Source organism: Oncorhynchus tshawytscha, unplaced genomic scaffold (genome assembly GCF_018296145.1).
Source record: "Oncorhynchus tshawytscha isolate Ot180627B unplaced genomic scaffold, Otsh_v2.0 Un_contig_18411_pilon_pilon, whole genome shotgun sequence".
Taxonomy (NCBI): Eukaryota; Metazoa; Chordata; class Actinopteri; order Salmoniformes; family Salmonidae; genus Oncorhynchus; species Oncorhynchus tshawytscha.
In genome coordinates this window covers 46,515-63,358 of record NW_024609454.1, presented here as the reverse complement: position 1 = coordinate 63,358, position 16,844 = coordinate 46,515, and the positions used below count along the sequence as shown (strand labels likewise).

General features: G+C 44.1%; 1 protein-coding gene across 1 annotated transcript in view; it reads left to right on the top strand.

Moving 5' to 3' along the window:
• Window positions 1–8,433, top strand: part of LOC112242146 (C-Jun-amino-terminal kinase-interacting protein 4) — a 50,137-nt gene extending 41,704 nt beyond the window's left edge. The window contains 13 exon segments of the mRNA XM_042315371.1: window positions 33–242; window positions 536–725; window positions 878–994; window positions 1,204–1,284; window positions 3,092–3,109; window positions 3,184–3,233; window positions 3,607–3,755; window positions 4,264–4,435; window positions 5,141–5,381; window positions 5,835–5,879; window positions 7,540–7,715; window positions 7,878–8,021; window positions 8,094–8,433. Of these exon segments, the coding sequence (XP_042171305.1) occupies window positions 33–242; window positions 536–725; window positions 878–994; window positions 1,204–1,284; window positions 3,092–3,109; window positions 3,184–3,233; window positions 3,607–3,755; window positions 4,264–4,435; window positions 5,141–5,381; window positions 5,835–5,879; window positions 7,540–7,715; window positions 7,878–8,021; window positions 8,094–8,212 (1,712 nt within the window). The 3' untranslated portion in view covers window positions 8,213–8,433.
• Window positions 8,434–16,844: the final 8,411 nt, after the last annotated feature.

Here is a 16,844-nt window from a genome sequence, read left to right as displayed (position 1 = left end):
CTTCTGTGTGTTTTCACATGTCTGTTTCTCAGGTGTGTTGGAGACAGACTACCCTGCAGGGGAGGAGCTACCTGTACCCCAGGACCTGGAGTCCGGGCCAGTTGATGGCGTGTCATTGACAGGCAGCGTGGCCAGTCTGGGCTCCGCGGGCAGCGACGGCGCCTTGGCAACGGAAGGGACCACCGCCGTCCTCCAGATGGCTGGGGCAGGGCTCAATGACCTCCCGGCCCAGCACAGCTCAGGTAACACAGACACAGGAACTGGCCGCGGTTCAGGACATTATAGCAGTGGTCACCTCCATCACTAGTCCTGGAGAGATACAGGGTTTGAAGGCATTTGTTCCTGCCCAGAACTATACCATTTCATTCAACCAGGAGTAGTTGAATGAGGGGTTTTAGTGTTGGCATTTTCACACTTTCACACACATTAAAACTGGGGTATGCCCTGGGTTCCACCCTGAATGATCATTTTGTTTCTAATGCATACTTACTGTAATATTTTCTCTCTACATATTCCCCCTACCTCCACCCAACAGTGGATCTGTCCAGAGAGCCCAGTCCTGCAGAGGATGGGGTCCCCACGGCGGAAGAGGCCACAGAGGCTACAGAGGAGGGGGAGGAGAGCCAGGGGCTGGTCGTCAGTCAGCCAGGCATCTACACAGAACATGTGTTCACAGACCCTCTGGGAGCCGGCCACCATGAGTCCTCCACTGCAGACACACAGAGGTGAGACTGTCTGACCTAGTACGAGTTAGGAGTGACCTGACAAGGGAGAACTCTGATCCCTTGTTTAAGGCACTGGGTTTTATACATGAGTGATTAATGTGTGTTTGAAACACTAAAGCTCACCAGCCCTGTTCTTTCTCTCTGTCTCCCAGGGACCAGGAGGGGGTGGGTGAGGCGTCTCTTCCCGACAACATGCTCCCTGCTGGGGAGGACGTCCAGAGGATGAGCAGCGCCCTGCCCACCATGTGGCTGGGGGCCCAGAACGGATGGTGAGGACAAGGGAGTGGTCACCAGGGGCCACTAGGGCCACACAGAAATAAATGAGTATGGAATATACAGCAGATTTTTTTTTGTAATTTCTCTGTTAATTTTTGTTTATGCACCCTGATCCATATAATAATCTTTAGAAAATCATCACCATTTATTTGGGGATTGTGTTTTTAATCTTTGTCTCCTCTCTTGTCTCCTCCCTCTCTAGTTTGTATGTGCACTCGTCTGTGGCTCGGTGGAGGAAGTGTCTCCACGCCATCAAGCTAAAGGACTCCATCCTCAACATAGTGTGAGTACTCTGAGGACTCTTTTCCAACAGTCTTGAAGGAGTTCCCACAAATGCTGAGCACTTGTTGGCTGCTTTTCCTTCACTCTGCAGTCCAACTCATCCCAAACCATCTCAATTGGGTTGAGGTCAGGTGATTGTGGAGGCCAGGTCATCTGATGCAGCACTCCATCACTCTCCTTCTTGGTCAAGTAGCCCTTACACAGTCTGGAGGTGTGTTTAGGGTCATTGTCCTGCTGAAAAACAAATGATAGTCCCACTAAGAGCAAACCAGATGGGATGGTGTATCGCTGCAGAATGCTGTGGTAGCCATGCTGGTTAAGTGTGGCTTGAATTCTAAAAAAAATCACTGACATTGTCACCAGCAAAGCACCATCACACCTCCTCCTCCATGCTTCACGGTGAGAACTATACATGCAGTGATCATCCGTTCACCTATTCTGCGTCTCACAAAAACACAGCGGTTGGAACCAAAAATCAGAAATTTGGACTCATCAGACCAAAGGACAGATTTTCACCGGTCTAATGTCCTTGGCGCTTGTTTCTTGGCTCAAACAAGTCTCTTCTTCTTATTGGTGTCTTTGAGTAGTGGTTTCTTTGCAGCAATTCGGCCAATTCACATAGTCATTTTACTATAATGAACTTATCCTCTGCAGCAGAGGTAACTCTGGGTCTTCCTTTCGTGTGGTGGTCCTCATGAGAGCCATTTCATCATAGTGCTTGGTGTTTGTTGAGACTGCGCTTGAAGAAACTTTGAAAGTTCTTGAAATTTTGCGGATTGACCGACCTTCATGTCTTAAAGTAATGATGGACTGTCATTTCTCTTTGCTTATTTGAGCTGTTCTTGCCATAATATGAAATAGCGCTATCTTCTGTATGCCACCCCTGCCTTGTCACAACACAACTGATTGGCTCAAATGCATTAAGGAAAGAAATTCCGCAAATTAACTTTTAACAAGGCACGCCTGTTGATTGAAATGTATTCCAGGTTACTACCACATGAAGCTGGTTGAGAGAATGCCAAGAGCGTGCAAAGCGCGGCAGGGTAGCCTAGTGTTTAGAGCGTTGGACTAGTAACCGAAAGGTTGTAAGTTTGAATCCCCGAGCTGACAAGGTACAAATCTGTCGTTCTGCCCCTGAACAGGCAGTTAACCCACTGTTCCAAGGCCGTCATTGAAAATAAGAATTTGATCTTAACTGACTTGCCTAGTAAAATAAAGGTTAAAAAAAAGGCAAAGAGTGGTTATTTTGAAGAATTTCAAATATTAAATCTATTTTGATTTGTTTAACACTTTTTTTGGTTACTACATGATTCCACTTGTTATTTTGTAGTTTTGATGTCTTAACTATTATTCTACGTACCAAACTTTTGACTGAGAAAATAGTTTAAAATTAAAGAATGAGTAGGTGTGTCTTGTACAAACTTTTGACTGATAATGTACATGATTGATATGATTTATTGATTATTTCACACATGTCTTGTAAAGGCCATTTCCCAAAGAGAGACAGACATGTCTTGTACATTCAGGCCATGTATATCTCACCAGACATGTCTTGTACTGAGTATTCAGGCCATGTATATCTCACCAGACATGTCTTGTACTGAGTATTCAGGCCATGTATATCTCACCAGACATGTCTTGTAGTGAGTATTCAGGCCATGTATATCTCACCAGACATGTCTTGTAGTGAGTATTCAGGCCATGTATATCTCACCAGACATGTCTTGTAGTGAGTATTCAGGCCATGTGAGTATCTCACCAGACATGTCTTGTGTGCTCTCTGTCTGCAGGCATGTATATCTCACCAGACATGTCTTGTAGAGGAAGTGAGTATTCAGGCCATGTATATCTCACCAGACATGTCTTGTAGTGAGTATTCTGTCTTGTAGTGAGTATTCAGGCCATGTGCCTTGGCTGACGGCACATTGGCTATATTCCACAGAGGCCTGGGTAAGGATGCATTGATTCAAGCCATATTGTGATGCAGGTTCAAGCGTTTTAATGAATCTTCTAGCTGGCCCAGCCACAAAGTAATACAAAATGAATTTAAACCTAACCATAACCGTAACCACACTGCTAACCCTAATGCCTAACCCTAACCTTAAATTAAGACCCAAAAGCAAATGTGTGTTTATATGAATTTTTACAATATAGACAATTGCGACTTTACAGCTGGCCTATCTAGCATAAATCACACAGTTCTGCCTCCAGGACCAGACTCTAATAAACGTTAACCTGTATTGTGATGCTCCCTGGAGTAAAACTGCTTGGCAGCCATTTTGTGTCACAAGCATATCACTTGTGTGTGTTTCTCCCTATGCAGAGGGACAGTGGGATCTGACTAACTACCACCTACTAGACCTGGGCCGGCCGCACCACTCCATCCGCTGTATGACAGTGGTGCATGACAAGGTGTGGTGTGGCTACAGGAACAAGATCTATGTCATCCAACCCAAGGCCATGAGGATAGAGGTACATCATCTGACGTGGTTTATACTGGAAACCTTCTGATGGTAGAAGGGGGACAGTGTAAAGCGATTTGTGTTTCAGAAAAGTGCGAGATAAATGGGAATCCTTATGACTTTCCCCACAGCTGTTAGAAGTCTTTTCCAAAACACCCAAAAGGAAGTTTCACAAAATGACACTAAAGTTATTATATAATCTCCCTTTGGTTTGAAGATGTCTTGTTGTTCTAATTGTCGTAGTTCTACTTTTAAGACTTTCATCCATGAAATTGATAAAGGCCCTTTGGTGACTTATTCCACATAGGTTAGAATAACTCCAGCCCACTTTGTCCTTTTAGATCTCTTTGTCTTATGTTTCTTGTGATCTAACACTTGTGTATTCTCTCAACAGTACAACCACAATCAAATAGAATATACACTGTATATCGGCCCATGATGTCTGTGCAATATCTGATAGTGATATAGTGTGGTTTAACATGGTTATAATGCTACCTTCTCTATTTCCTCCTGTGTAGAAGTTGTTTGACGCCCACCCCCGGAAGGAGAGTCAGGTGCGTCAGCTGGCCTGGGTGGGAGATGGGATCTGGGTATCCATCCGCCTGGACTCCACCCTCAGACTGTTCCACGCCCACACCTACCAGCACCTCCAGGACGTCGACATAGAGCCCTACGTCTCCAAGATGCTTGGTACTGTACATTGACTCACTGTTTAAATCAATACAACTTTATTGGCATGAAGTATTGACATTGACAAAGCAGAGGTGTTTTAGGATGATAGATGAAAAATAACTTTGTTTCAATAGAATGCATGGGGAATACGTGAATAATTGTGCTTAGGACTGTTGCGGTTACAGTATTACCACCACACCGGCATCATGAGTCATGACCTCAGTCAAATTCCACATGACCGTTGATTCACAGTAATCTACTCTCATGCACTCTGGACATGCGTTGGTACAGTAGCACCCAACTCGCTAACGACCGTCAGGTCACTAATGGTCTGGTACTCAGGTCTCTATTGTCCCTCTAACCACTCTGACATCAATGCAAATGAAATCAAAAACACATCAAACACATCATCAAAACAGTACCATGCTTATATATATTGTCTTGCCCATTCACCCTCTGAATGGCACACAAACACAATCCATGTCTCAATTGTCTCAAGGCTTAAAAATCCTTCCTTAAACTGTCTCTTCCACTTCGTCTACGCTGATTGAAGTGGATTTAACATGAATAATGGATCCTAGATTTCACCTGGATTCACCTGGTCAGTCTGTCATGGGAAGTGTTTTGTACACTCAGTGTACATTGTTACCCTGTAACACTGCCAATTTAGCATGAGTTTAAGCAGTGTTATGACCCTGTCCTCTCTTCTCTCCCCTTCTCTAGGTACGGGTAAACTGGGCTTCTCCTTCGTCAGGATCACAGCCCTCATGATATCCTGTAGCCGTCTGTGGGTCGGAACGGGAAATGGTGTCATCATCTCCATCCCGCTGTCAGAAGGTAAGTCCATACTAGCTACATCTCAGTCATCTAAGATGGCCTCCTCTCCTCACCTTCCCTCAATCATTGTTCATTGCCCCTTGAAAATGTTCACGTCCCTCATAAGACCATGTTTTATAACAACGTAACTATCAACAAATATTTTTCAAGCCACTGTATAAAGTTGTTGGATGGTGAAAAGGTTTATCTACTTTAACTTGGCCCATTCATTCACGCAGGTTGACGTTTATTGAGCGATTTCCACTTGATGGGCCAGCTGCAAAGTCAAAATTGGCTATATTATACAAAGTCATTATCAGAAATGAGCTTTTTGGTCTTAATTTAAGGTTAGGCATAAGGTTAGCAGTGTGGTTACAGTTAAGGTTTAATGTCTGTGGCTGTGCCAGCTAGTGGCTATCCTGCTGAGCTGCCTCAGGACATGAGTCATCCCAATAAATACCAACCTGCTTAATTAACACTCATACAGTGAATGAAACAGCTCCAATTAGCTGTCTGTAAAGGAGAGAGTGGGTATTCATAGACTCTCTACTCCTCCGCTGCTCCATATATCCCTCCTCCTCTCCTCCCTCTTTCACTGAAGCTATAGGTCCTCCTCAGCATGGAGTCTTACTGAGGGGCCTCAGGGGTGAGTCTCCATCACACAGCAAGCTTAACCAGACTTTCTTTACTACTCTGTTTCTCTCCCTCTATCCCTCTTTCCTGCTGTCTTGCCCTTTCTATCTCTAGTGCTTCTATTTCTATTCCTAGTCCTAGTCCTGGTTTGTGCTCTTTGGTCAGTTCGGGTCTCTCCCTCCCTGTTGTTTCTGATCCTAGTAGTGGGTCTCTGGTCTCTCCCTGCCTGTTGTTTCTGATCCTAGTAGTGGGTCTCTGGTCTCTCCCTGCCTGTTGTTTCTGATCCTAGAAGTGGGTCTCTGGTCTCTCCCTGCTTGTTGTTTCTGATCCTAGTAGTGGGTCTCTGGTCTCTCCCCCTGCCTGTTGTTTCTGATCCTAGTAGTGGGTCTCTGGTCTCTCCCTGTTGTTTCTGCCTGTTGTTTCTGATCCTAGTAGTGGGTCTCTGGTCTCTCCCTGCCTGTTGTTTCTGATCCTAGTAGTGGGTCTCTGGTCTCTCCCTGCCTGTTGTTTCTGTCCTGTTTCTGGTCTCTCCCTGCCTGTTGTTTCTGATCCTAGAAGTGGGTCTCTGGTCTCTCCCTGCCTGTTGTTTCTGATCCTAGTAGTTTCTGATCCTAGTGGGTCTCTGGTCTCTCCCTGCCTGTTGTTTCTGATCCTAGTAGTGGGTCTCTGGTCTCTCCCTGCCTGTTGTTTCTGATCCTAGAAGTGGGTCTCTGGTCTCTCCCTGCCTGTTGTTTCTGATCCTAGCTCTGGTCTCTCCCTGCCTGTTGTTTCTGATCCTAGTAGTGGGTCTCTGGTCTCTCCCCCTGCCTGTTGTTTCTGATCCTAGAAGTGGGTCTCTGGTCTCTCCCTGCCTGTCCTAGTTTCTCTGGTCTCTCCCCCTGCCTGTTGTTTCTGATCCTAGTAGTCTCTGGTCTCTCCCTGTCTCCTGGTCTCTCTCTCCCTGCTTGTTGTTTCTGATCCTAGAAGTGGGTCTCTGGTCTCTCCCTGCCTGTTGTTTCTGATCCTAGTAGTGGGTCTCTGGTCTCTCCTTAAGTTAGTTTTCTGCTTCTCTCTATGCGGCTAGACAAACAAACAGACCCAACTGACTGCTTCATTGTCTGTGCAGGGCAGTCACAGTCATTGTCGCTCTGTTGACGACCCATAACATGTCTTTTAGTTTGAACTTGTCTGTATTGTTTCTAAATGTTTCACTCCATTCATTCATTTCATAATGACTCCTTCCTTTCCATGTGTAGCATGTTTACAGCGTGACCTTGGCTTTGGGTCTACTGTATGTGTTTTCAGGATGGCCTTGCTGTTCTTAGGCACAGCCCTTAGCCGTGGTATATTGGACTTATACCACAAACACCCAAGGTGCCTTTTTGCTATTATAAACTGGTTACCAACGTAATTCGAGCAGTACAAAAACAAAAAAATGTCATACTCGTGGTATACGATCTGATATACCATGGCTGTCAGTCAATCAGCATTCAGGGATCGAACATCCAGTTTATAATGGAGGCTTTGCAGTGTGCCGCTTGCTATGGATGGATAACAAGCTAAATGGATTCACTTCGCAAAACATTACAGTTAAGACATTCCTAATTTAAGGCCAGGAGTTTTTCCTGACATCATTACTCTATAGGTTTTGTTTTTAACTCCTTAGTTGTCTTGTTGTTGTTGTGACGTTGTAGCCAACAAGACAGCGGGTGCAGTGCCAAATCGCCTGGCGGTGCCGTGCAGGTGTTCAGTGAGGAGGGCACAGAGAGCACCTTGCCAGGCAGCTACGTGCCCTACTGTTCCATGGCACAGGCACAGCTGTGTTTCCATGGACACAGAGATGCAGTCAAGTTCTTTGCAGCCGTCCCAGGTAAGCAGCAAGGGGTAGTGATCATTAGGGTGTGCAACGAGAAACATTTTGCAACAGAAAATTACAATTATTCTGCGCAGGCAGTCCCTTCCTACCTGTTTCATTCAGTTTTCTTCCTGAACTTGACCGAGGAAGTACTCAATACTTAACTTCCTGTTCCAGGTCAGGTGATCCCGTCCCCCGGACCCGGAGGGGATTCTGGGTCGGATGACCCCGCCTCTGAGTCGTCTGACATGGCGACCTCTGAACCTGCCAAAACCTTCCTGGTCATGAGTGGAGGAGAAGGCTACATCGACTTCAGAATGGGTGAGTGTGTGTGTGTGTGTGTGTGTGTGTGTGTGTGTGTATGACATTATATGACGTATCTCTCCTCAACAGGTGATGATGTAGGAGAGGTGGATGGCAGCCTATCGGAACCCACCATGAAGCAGGCCACCCCCGCCAAACCAGAACGCAGCCACATCATCGTCTGGCAAGTCACTTCCTGCCAGGAGTGAGCCAATCACAGACTGCCACATCACTACTTGGTCGCCCAACTCCCCCGCATGCCCCTCCCTTAGGTTTTAAGTTGTTATTATTGATATTATTATTACTACTGTGGATGACTACATTGTTGCTAAGGATTCTTTTAGTGTCTGTTTTAAATGTATCCATGAATTTGGAGCCTAATGTTTGCCAGGCAAGGTTAAAGTGAAGCAGTGAAGTCAACTCCTGATAAGTGCACATGGGATAGATAAGTGCACTCATTTTAAGTGCAGTGCACTTCACCGGGCCCTTTTCAAACCGTTGTTTTCACTTGCTCCAGATATCTGCAGCACATTCTAGAAGTCGACTGCGGTATAAAGGCAGCTCAGTGTTTTAAAGTAACTGTCCAGTGAAAATCTGACTGTTAGAAGTTTGTATTCTGTTAATTAACTCATACTCAAATAATATTGTTGACACTTCAAATCCCCCACCTCAAACTTGTATATCAAACAGACTGTTTCAAAAATGCTTGCTATTTCCTCATTGAGGATGATGTCATCCTCCTGAGGAGGATGAGCTGGCCAATCAGCGGTCTACTCACATAAATATTTTTAATGACCGGTATATGCCCACCCATTCTGTGTTGTAAGTCCACACCATTCTGTTGTTGGTAAGTCCACACCATTCTGTTGTTGGGGTAAGTCCACACCATTCTGTTGTTGGGGTAAGTCCACACCATTCTGTTGTTGGGGTAAGTCCACACCATTCTGTTGTTGGGGTAAGTCCACACCATTCTGTTGTTGGGGTAAGTCCACACCATTCTGTTGTTGGGGTAAGTCCACACCATTCTGTTGTTGGGGTCCAACCATTCTGTTGTTGGGGTAAGTCCACACCATTCTGTTGTTGGGGTAAGTCCACACCATTCTGTTGTTGGGGTAAGTCCACACCATTCTGTTGTTGGGGTAAGTCCACCACCATTCTGTTGTTGTAAGTCCACACCATTCTGTTGTTGGGTTGTTGGGGTAAGTCCACACCATTCTGTTGTTGGTCCACACCATTCTGTTGTTGGGGTAAGTCCACACCATTCTGTTGTTGGGGTAAGTCCACACCATTCTGTTGTTGTAAGTCCACACCATTCTGTTGTTGGGGTAAGTCCACACCATTCTGTTGTTGGGGTAAGTCCACACCATTCTGTTGTTGGGGTAAGTCCACACCATTCTGTTGTTGGGGTAAGTCCACACCATTCTGTTGTTGGGGTAAGTTCTGTTGTTGGGGTAAGTCCACACCATTCTGTTGTTGGGGTAAGTCCACACCATTCTGTTGTTGGGGTAAGTCCACACCATTCTGTTGTTGGGGTAAGTCCACACCATTCTGTTGTAAGTCCACACCATTCTGTTGTTGGGGTAAGTCCACACCATTCTGTTGTTGGGGTAAGTCCACACCATTCTGTTGTTGGGTTGTAAGTCCACACCATTCTGTTGTTGGGGTAAGTCCACACCATTCTGTTGTTGGGGTAAGTCCACACCATTCTGTTGTTGGGGTAAGTCCACACCATTCTGTTTTTTTTTACATTCTGTTGTTGGGGTACTTTAATTTTTAAAACTAGGAAAACTATTTCACTCATATTGTCATTAATTATAGGTCATATTTCATTGAAATGTGGAAACACTGGACAGTTACTCTAAAGGGACAGACTTATTATGCCAGGTTATTACATATGTACTGTACCATCATGTGTCGGTGCTACGTACTTCCTATAGTTCAATAAGAATCAAATAACGTCATTTTCCTGTGAGGCAAACTTCTTATATAATATTTACTGCACATACAACAATGGCACAGGATGAACAAATCATTAAAATAACAGTACAGTCAACAAAGATGAGGAACTGCATTATATTGATTTAAGATGACATTGAATAAGGGAACATCAGTATTGGATGTTTAGAAACAGAAGACAAAAGGGAATGGTTAAGGGGTTTTGCACTGAATTGATATCTGATGTTGTAAAGTTATGATATGGGACTGTATGTGTGTGGGTTCACTGTCGCCTTTACCGTGTCGAGCATTTTAGATCGTAACCTTTGAACAAAACAGATTTATTTTTGCTACCTTTGTGGTGTTGGTAATGTGAGCAATGTTTGGGCACCTCTGTGTGTAGAACGGACTGTGAGATGTAATGTAGGGCCCTGTTCCAATACTTTAAAAAGCCTTTCTTATTTCCTCACTTTCTTGAAGTAATCGGGGAGAAAAGATCTATTTTGAAGTATTGTAACGGTGTCGAAGTTAGTATCAGCCTGCATGGGGAAGTCTTGTACTGTATCTCCGTCCAAAGGTCTGCTTGCTCTGCCATTTTGGGCCAAACTCTCTGTTCCGCCATTTTGGGGAAATGTGCTCCTGCTGCAATTTAGGGTCTTCCCTCATGCTAGATCTCCCTGGCACTTTTAAACATAATGTAGGCCGCTTGAAGTAGAACACCCGTCCGTGGTAATGTTCACTTATACTAAAAATGTGCTAACTATTTTAGGGGAAAAGGGTGTGACGGATTTATTTCTGTCAAGGTGTAACCAGTTACCAAAGGACAAAAAAATGAAGTATGAAAAGAATATTAAATGTCATTCGTATCTAACATCCATTTGCATCTTCTCTGGGGGTTTTAAGTAAAGTCATAATAGCAATGATTTGATGATGAATATATATTTTTTAAGGTTTCATCTCTGAAAAATGGTATATTTCACAGGGAATTTATGAATGAACGTAAGTGTTTACGTTGCACCTTAAAAAGCATTGTCCACACAGAACTAAGTTTGCTTTCTGTTTCATTTGTTTTTGTGTTTTTACAAATGCATTCAAATAACTTTTTTTACTTTTGATTTTGTGCTCTTTGTACTTGTTGTCTGTGAGACACTTCTATAAATGAATCTGTATTTTGATGGTGTCTGTTACCCGAAAGCAGAAAAACCAATAGACAAGTGTTTCATTTTTATATATTTGAAGGGAAAAAAACTGGGTTGGGATTGGTTAGGCCTCGGCCTATTTATTTTCCAATTCAGAAGAAATAACGTTCACAATGTGTTGTAGCCATTCCAGTATTTATTTTTCTTATTGAGCCTCGGTGGTTCAGAATGTAACTTTCTACATGAATAAACATAATAGGAGAATATTCAAAGTGATCAGTAATAATGGTGCCATAAAATGAAACCATGGTCAATAGAAAATGTAAAATACACAAGGATCAACGCTAAACAGTCCTGTAACGTCTGTGGACTGATCAGGACAGCTACACATTCATGGTACCAAGCTATGCATGTTTTTTTTAAAGAACACTGCTATGTATTGTTTGGTTCAAATCCTTGTTAACTGCCACCGTTTTGGGTGGGTAGATGTCTGCATGTGTGTGTGGCTTGCATTTGAGTGTGTGTGTGTGTGTGCGTGCGTGCGTGCCTGTGTGTGCGCATATGTGTATCTCCAGAGGATGGTCTGTAGTATGTACCAAGCCTTTCTCTGGGCCCCTAAAGCCGTATGGCCATAACTGTGGTTTCTCCTGGTAAATGTTTGCTAAAACAGCATCATAGCCTTATTTTTAACAATCTATTAAACTCAATTTCATGGGGAATTCATGACGGTTGATTTATTGATTCAGCTGATTGATTCATTGATTGATTGTTTGATTGACATTTATAAGTCAAGTTAACATAGCAGTTGTGCGTCAATGCCTTCCACAGGTGACAGCCAGGAAGCATAACATCACACAGAAATACTACATATCTGATTCAGAGGGGTTAAATGCAGAAGACACATTTCAGTTCAAGACATTCAGTTGTACAGTTGTTCCCTTAATATATTCTGAATTATAATGTGACCTTAAACCTAGTGATAACCTATTTCAGATACAGGAGTTACATGTAAAAACAATACATTCTCACTTTTATCTCAATGAGACAAATGTGTTGTAAAACGTGGAGTAAAAATGGATAGATGAGTGGCACAAATCCATTAGCGGCATTCAATGTAGCATTAACATTTTTAGAGCTTAGAGCCATGCATGTCCCATTCTCTGCCAGTAGGGGGCAACATTATTCTGCACACAGTCAAGGGCTACAGCACCTTAAAAAACGACTTCCATGAAATTGTATTGTGATGTAATTTTACCCCACCTCCTGCTCCACCCAACTCCTCTCATAAGCCATGCAGGGGCTGTGCCCAGTCTATCCTACGAACATATGTACACGCATGCTGACGTGCTTGGGTGTCTGATGTCAAGCATAACTAGAGAGGGGATTCTGAGTCTGTTATGTAGCCAAGCGAGCTACTGCTATTGTTGCCATTCGTTCAGCCTCAGAGGGATGATGGTACTCTGTTAGAAAAACACCTATGACGTTCAATAGCCTGGTCTGCATCGTTTTAATGCTGTTTATGAAGAGAGAGACAGTTATAGTACACAGTCAGAACACCTCTGGCATGCCAGGTATAGCTAGTGTTTATGAAGATACATCTGTGTTTTTGTGTTCTACCCCCTCACCTCTTTCCCTCCCTCTCCTTCCTCTCCTTCTTCTCCTGCCTGTAGGTCCAACTGCTCTCCAGGTGATGACTCCACAGCAGCAGCAGGGTAATGGTATACTTGGTTATCAGGTGGATCTCACGGATCGTCTCCCACACACGTTACACAGAGGGAGATGGGGGGAGGCGAGAGAGAAAAAGAGACTGTTCCGGTGGGACATGCAGAGATACAGAGATAGAGAAAGATATCCTGTGTACTAGGTAATATGGTGCTCTGTGGTAGGCTGTCGTTACAGCACTCAAGGGGTAGACTAGCCCAGTCTATCCTACCATATCTCCCAGACTAGCCCAGTCTATCCTCCCTATCTCCCAGACTAGCCCAGTCTATCCTCCCCTATCTCCCAGACTAGCCCAGTCTATCCTCCCCTATCTCCCAGACTAGCCCAGTCTATCCTCCCCTCTCCCAGACTAGCCCAGTCTATCCTCCCCTATCTCCCAGACTAGCCCAGTCTATCCTCCCCTATCTCCCAGACTAGCCCAGTCTATCCTACCCTATCTCCCAGTACATGGAGTTAGACTCTGCTACAGTATTACATTACCAGACCAGCTGTTCTCTCTGTGTTTTCCATTTATCTCTGTCTCTCTCTTCCTGTCTGTCTAGTGGTCTCAAACAGAGGGTGGGATGAGGCTCTGGTGCCTGTGCCTTTCTCTAGTCCAACCATCCATCCCATCTGTCTGTCTAACCCTGCCTCGAAACCAGCATAACTCTATCTCTCACCCTGACTGAGCCCTAAGGATGAGGGAGTCAGATGAGGGTGGGAGGGGTGAAAAGTGAGAGACAAGGGAGAAGAGAGAGGGTGATGATATGTAGTGACAGAAGAGGGACTTGGCCCTGCTGCCAGAGAGGGGAGTGTCACAGGGCAAATAGCCAAGTCAGAGAGAGAGAGAGATGGTGGGAGAGGGGGAGGAGAGAGGGTAGATGAGAAAATGAGAGGGGAGATGGAATAGGAGAATAGATTGGGTGAGGGGAAGATTTTAAAGGAGATAGGAAAGGGGAGAGGCTGGGCAGATGACAGGAAGGAGAAGAGGAGAGAGAGAGAGAACTTCCTGTGTATGTACAGCAGCCTGTGTGTGCAAGCATGCCTACGTAATTCTGTGAGAGCACATGCACAAAATGTCTCCCACCTCTGTCTCCCCACAAACTGTTCTGCCACAGCTATTGTTGTTAATGTGTGTAAAGATGCTCACGTGTCCCGCCAGACATCTAACACTGTGTCTACTCCACAGAGTCTGACCAGACACAAAACACACACATACAACCATGTATTGAACTCTGGCCCCATAGAGGAATTCATGGACACCCATGTCCAGTTCAGTCCAGCAGTGACTGATTCCCTCTCTTCAATTACTGACCCTCACTCTCTGTGTTTCTGTGTACAGGATGTTCAGGTGCAGGGAGGGGCTGACCATTAACGGGGACAGGAGGACAACAGGACCATAAAAATCACCCTCTCACCTATTCTGCAGTGGGGATGTGTGCATGTGTACGTGCTCGTGTGTGCACTCACGTGTTTATGTTGTGTGTGTGTACCTCCTCCAGTGCTGTGTGATTTAAAGCCCCTGAATGAGGAGTGTGTGCCCTTGTCCGCCCGTGGAAGCGTGCAGTATTTCACAGTCACGGCTGCAGTAAGCATTTTCCTAGCCAGCGCAGCACAGTACAGCACATTACAGCACTGTCAGGAGGCACACACAACGCACACAAATAAACAGAAAACACAGGACTGGGCGGGGCTTGGACATGATTGACAAGTCCACATCGATCAATAAAAGGTCACGAGAGCAGGTAAACAATGATTGACATCTCTGTATCGACCAATGAGAAGTTGTGAGAGCATATAAACAATGCTAGGGGGTGTGGCTGTGTCTGGGGACCCTGTGTGAGTTATTTGTAGAGTGTGACAGAAGCGCTGAGGGGTTGAGAGGGGGATGGTATTCAGCGTAACACCATGTGCTCCGTGAGTGAGGGAGGTCATGTCCATATGGGTGCAGTGGAGAGAGACTGGTTCCTTCTATATTTATGCCGGGTTTAATGCACAGTCCTATCTATCTGTCTAGGTGTATGCATTGGGGGTGTTGTTCTGTGGCCCACTTTTTCATGTTTTCTGAGCAAGAGAACATGGAACTGTGTTTCCCTCTCTCTCTTCGTCTCTCCCTTTCAATTTAAAGGCTTTATTAGCAAGGGAAACGTATGTTTACATTGCCAAACCAAGTGAAATAGATAATAAATAAAAGTGAAATAAACAATAAAACATTAACAGTAAACATTACACTTACAAAAGAATAAAGACATTTCAAATGTCATATTATGTATATATACAGTGTTGTAATAATGTGCAAATAGTTCAAGTGCGAAAGGGAAAATAAATCAACATAAATATAGGTTGTATCTTTCTCTCTCTCCATCTCTCTCGGTCTCTCTTTTTCTCTCACTCCTCTCTCCGTCTCTTTCACTCTCTCTTTCTCCGTCTCTCTCTCTCTCTTTCTGTCTCTCTCGCCATCTCTCTCTCTCTCTCTTTCTCTCTCACTCCTCTCTATCTCTCTCACTCTGCCCTCTATCTCTCTCCCAATCTCCATCTCTCACTCTATCGCTCTCTCTCTCCGTCTTTCCCTCTCTCTGTTGCTCTCTATAACTCTCTCTTACTCCCTCTCTCTGTCTCTCTCTCCAACTCTCTGTCTCAGACTATTCCCTCTATCTTTTTATCCTATCTCTAAGCAGTGTTTCTCATGTGCCCTAGGGAGTGTGATAGCTAGGAGAGTATGAGGAGGTGAGTGAAGCAGAAGACAGGACTAGGGGTTATACACAAGAGAGTGGGTGAATGAACAAGTGAATAGGTGAGTTAGTGAGAGAGTGGTTTAGTGAGTATGTGAAGGAGGGAGTAAGTGTTATTGAATAGGTGATGAGCATCAGAGTGTAGGAGACCTGTGTGTGTGGGGATAAAAGGGATGTGATGGCATTGGATTGTGAATATGTGAGAGTGAGTTGCCCACATGAAAAAATACTACATTTTACTATAGAATACCACAGTACTTACTACAGAATTCTAAACTGTAGTATACTATAGAATACTATACTACACACTGTAGTATCCTCAATCATGGGTAATACTTACTATAGCATGTTGTAGTATACTGGAGAATACTACAGTAAAAACTACAGTATTACAGTGCATTCGTAAAAGTATTCAGACCACCTAAATTACAGCCTTATTATAAAATAGATTCAATTCAAAATGTTTCTCATCAATCTAAACACAATAACCCATGAAGTGAAAACAGTTTTTAAGATTTTTTTAGCAAAAAAACAACAACCTTATTACATAAGTATTCAGACCTTTGCTATGAGACTTGAAATTGAGCTCAGGTGCATCCTGTTTCCATTGATCATCCTTAAGATGTTTCTACACTTGATTGTAGTCAACCTGTGGTAAATTCAATTGATTGGACATGATTTGGAAAGGCACCTGTCTATCTACAGTGGCTTGTGAAAGTATTCACCCCGCTTGGCATTTTTCCTATTTTGTTGCGTTACAAACTGGAATTAAAATATATTTTGGGGGGGTTTGTATCATTTGATTTACACAACATGCCTATGACTTTGAAGATTCAACATCTTTTTTATTGTGAAATAAACATGAAATAAGACAAAAAAACTAAACTCCATTCTTCAAGGCAAAACTTCTCCAGCTCCTTCAAGTTGGATGGGTTCCGCTGGTGTACAGAAATCTTTAAGTCATTCCACAGATTGTCAACTGGATTGAGGTCTGGGCTATGACTAGGCCATTCCAAGACATTTAAATGTTTCCCCTTAAACCACCCGAGTGTTGCTTTAGCAGCATGCTTAGGGTCATTGTCCTGCTGGAAGGTGAACCTCTGTCCCAATCTCAAATCTCTTGATGACTGAAACAGGTTTCCCCCAAGAATTTCCCTGTATTTAGCTCCGTCCATCATTCCTTCAATTCTGACCAGTTTCCCAGTCCCTGCCGATGAAAAACATCCCCACAGCATGATGCTGCCACCACGCTTCACTGTGGGGATGTGTTCTCCGGGTGATGAGAAGGAAACCTGTTTCAGTCTTCAAGACAATTGGATATGACGAAAAGGGGG